Genomic DNA, 3,269 nt, shown 5'->3' with positions numbered 1-3,269 from the left:
AACCCTAAAACCTCATAAAAAAAAGCTCAAAACACTCAATAGGGCATCAAAGTAATTTAATAATCAAAATTAAAATCAAAATTAAATTCAATAGGACCAGCCATTATTTTTTAAGTTGTTTTTGGGTTTGTTTATAGAAATTAAATAATGTATGATTTATTTATAGTTTTAGTGCTAAAAATGGGTATATGACTAAATATCTCTACAAATAATGTCGAATATTAAGTTAACATGTATATCAAAATTCATTAATCTCAAGAGAGTGGAGAAAGCCTAAGGTATTTTGTCTACTAATTTTGACGGATGTCAACAGCTTGGTTCATATGTAATGTTATTGTCATGAATACAAAGCCAACTCTACGAAGAAGAATATCAGATGCCTATCACGTGCTCTAATCCTATACTTTATTGTGGATTAATTTAGTTTTATAATTCCGTTGCTCTCCTGACCCAGCAATATTTGCCAGTCTTCAATAATTATCTTGCGTGCACAAACCTCATTTTACTGTGAATCATTGTTATTTATTTGTTGTAAGAGTTTACATAACAGTAGAAGAAAAAAATAGAGTCGACCATCAAATACAAGAGCCAATTAACATGTCTAGCACGTGGATTAGTTTGTTCACACGGAAAACATGGGTATCCCAATTTCCAAATATTTCTCACTCTCCTTTATGGCTTTAAGCTCGTCTAGCTCCCCTCCACACCACACACTTATATAAAGAGATGTGCATCAAACTTAATTCTCACCAAATCTTGAGCCAATAGCAAGGCATGGGTAGTGAAGTGAGAGCAAGTCATGAGCTACTCCAAGCACAAGCCCACATTTGGAACCACATTTTCAGCTTCATAAATTCCATGTCCCTCAAATGTGCAGTTCAATTAGATATCCCAGATGTCATCCAAAAACATGGCCAACCCATGATTCTTTCCGAGCTTGTCTCCGCCCTACCAATTTCCCCAACAAAAGCTCATTTCATCCCACGCCTCATGCGAATCTTAGTCCACTCCGGCTTCTTTGCCAAAGAAAGTCTGAGTGGTGGCAGCGAACAAGGTTATGTACTAACAGACGCCTCCGCACTCCTCCTGAAAGACAATCCCATGAGCACAAGGCCCTTCTTACTTGCCATGCTCAATCCCATCTTAACCGATCCATGGCAGTATTTGACCACTTGGTTCCAAAATGACAATCCTACGCCGTTTCACGTAGTGCATGGGATGACATTTTGGGATTATGGCAACCAGGACCCGACTCTTGCACATTTTTTCAATGACGCCATGGCTAGCGATGCCCGGTTGATCTCGAGCTTGATGATAGATGACTTCAAGGGGGTGTTTCAAGGAGTGGATTCGTTGGTTGACGTGGGCGGTGGGACGGGAACCGTGGCCAAGTCCATTGCTAATGCCTTTCCTCATATGAAATGCACTGTATTTGATCTCCCTCATGTAGTTGCTGACCTAAAAGGAAGTAAGAACATGGAATATGTTGCAGGGGACATGTTTGAGGCTGTTCCTGCGGCGGATGCTATTTTTTTGAAGGTAAATCATCTCATCCTTTGTGATATTATATTATTAAATACAAATTTCCATTTATGATTTTGTTTGGTGATTGTGTATGACAAACAGTGGATATTGCATGACTGGAGTGATGAAGAATGCGTGAAAATACTTGAGCGATGTAAAAAGGCAATTACAAGAGAGGGTAAGAAAGGCAAGGTGATTATCGTAGATATGACGGTGGAGAACAAGAATAAAGATAAGGAATCTGGGGAAACACAACTTTTCTTCGATATGCTGATGATGGTCTTGGTTAAAGGAAAAGAAAGGAATGACAAAGAATGGGCTAAGCTCTTTTCTGACGCAGGTTTCAGCCACTATAAGATTACTCCCTATTTGGGTTTAAGGTCTCTCATTGAGGTTTATCCTTGATTTATAATGAAGCACACCTGCTTAATATATTATGTTGGCAGCATTTAGTGTATTGTAATCTTGTTCAGGGTAAATTAGTGTTACCTAGTTTATTTAGTATTGTATTAAATGCAAGTTTGTCAATTTGGGAGCTGCTCTCGAAATTCTGTGGAAAATGTTGGAGTTAATTCTTGTTATATATGTATTCCACCAAAGGAACATATATAAGCGAGGACTTTTGTCTCTTTGCTTAGAACCAGTAATCAACACCACCTCTTCTAACTATCTAGTTCTCTCTTCGTCGTTTGGCAACTCATCAGATTTCTCAAACTCCTTTTCCATATTACGCAAAACCTCACTTTGATCCCTGTGGTTTATCACTTTTATTACTAAAGTCTTGTGGTTTCAATTTGATCATTTTCACCCATGTGGTGCAATTCAAGGACATTCTCTAATTTTCGTCAAATTAGAGTAACTGCGGTTAGTTGTTGAGGAGCATTTCGGTCCAAAACAAGAAAGATAAAAATTTGAAATTTTTAAAAAAAAAAAAAAGGAAAGAAAGAGAAGGGAGAGAGAAACCCTCCCCACCACCACCCCCACCAGCCCACACACCAACCACAACACTCAACCCCATGTCCCCAACCCAATACAAATCTACCACCATCACCATCTCTCTCTCTCTCTCTCTCTCTCTCTCTCTCTCTCTCTCTCTCTCTCTCATGCCCCCGCGATGACTGTAACACCCATTCCCCAATTCCCTCATCCAAACCATGTATCTCCTCGCCGATGTTCCCTAGTGCGCCCCACCCCTCCTCAATATCTACTTACCACACATAGTCCCTTCCCCCCAAGCCAACCCAAAGTAGAAGCCACAACTAGGGCCGGCCCTAAGGCTTGGGCAAGGAGGGCGACGGCCATGGGCCTCCAATTAAAGAGTCCCCAAAATTTTATATATATATATATTATGTATACAATATATAATATTGGCCCATAGGTATATATTTATATATATTTAAAAATATTATTCATATTCAATACCTAAATATCATAAATATAAAAGCTGACAGGACCCGTCCCGAATTCCTTGAAATCCGGGATGAATCATGTGGTATTACTGAGATCATACTGATGCTGGTCCTACTTACTAAAAAAGATACGAGACTTTATGCTGAAATTTCGGCAGAGTCACCCCTGAAAAATGGACATTCCCAAAAAATTTTAACCTGTTAAACACACATTTAATAACACCAACCGACAACATGCAGAAGATAATATCACATAATTTACATAATAGGCCTCTAGCCTTACAATCAACCATAACATGGGCAATATCAGAGCAATCTAAAGAATTTCAGTTTACG

The 3,269-nt window shown here is 38.9% G+C and overlaps 1 protein-coding gene across 1 annotated transcript; it reads left to right on the top strand.

Annotated features, from left to right (window-relative positions):
- On the top strand, positions 733 to 2,195 carry LOC109947848 (trans-resveratrol di-O-methyltransferase-like). Its single transcript, XM_020559068.1, has 2 exons — positions 733 to 1,539; positions 1,627 to 2,195. The coding sequence occupies exons 1-2, from the start codon at positions 775 to 777 to the stop codon at positions 1,927 to 1,929; spliced, it is 1,068 nt and encodes a 355-aa protein (XP_020414657.1). The 5' UTR covers positions 733 to 774; the 3' UTR covers positions 1,930 to 2,195.

The sequence above is a fragment of the Prunus persica genome, chromosome G3 (assembly GCF_000346465.2).
Source record: "Prunus persica cultivar Lovell chromosome G3, Prunus_persica_NCBIv2, whole genome shotgun sequence".
Taxonomy (NCBI): domain Eukaryota; kingdom Viridiplantae; phylum Streptophyta; class Magnoliopsida; order Rosales; family Rosaceae; genus Prunus; species Prunus persica.
The sequence above is the reverse complement of the archived record's forward strand: the minus strand, read 5'-3'. Positions and strand labels throughout refer to the sequence as shown.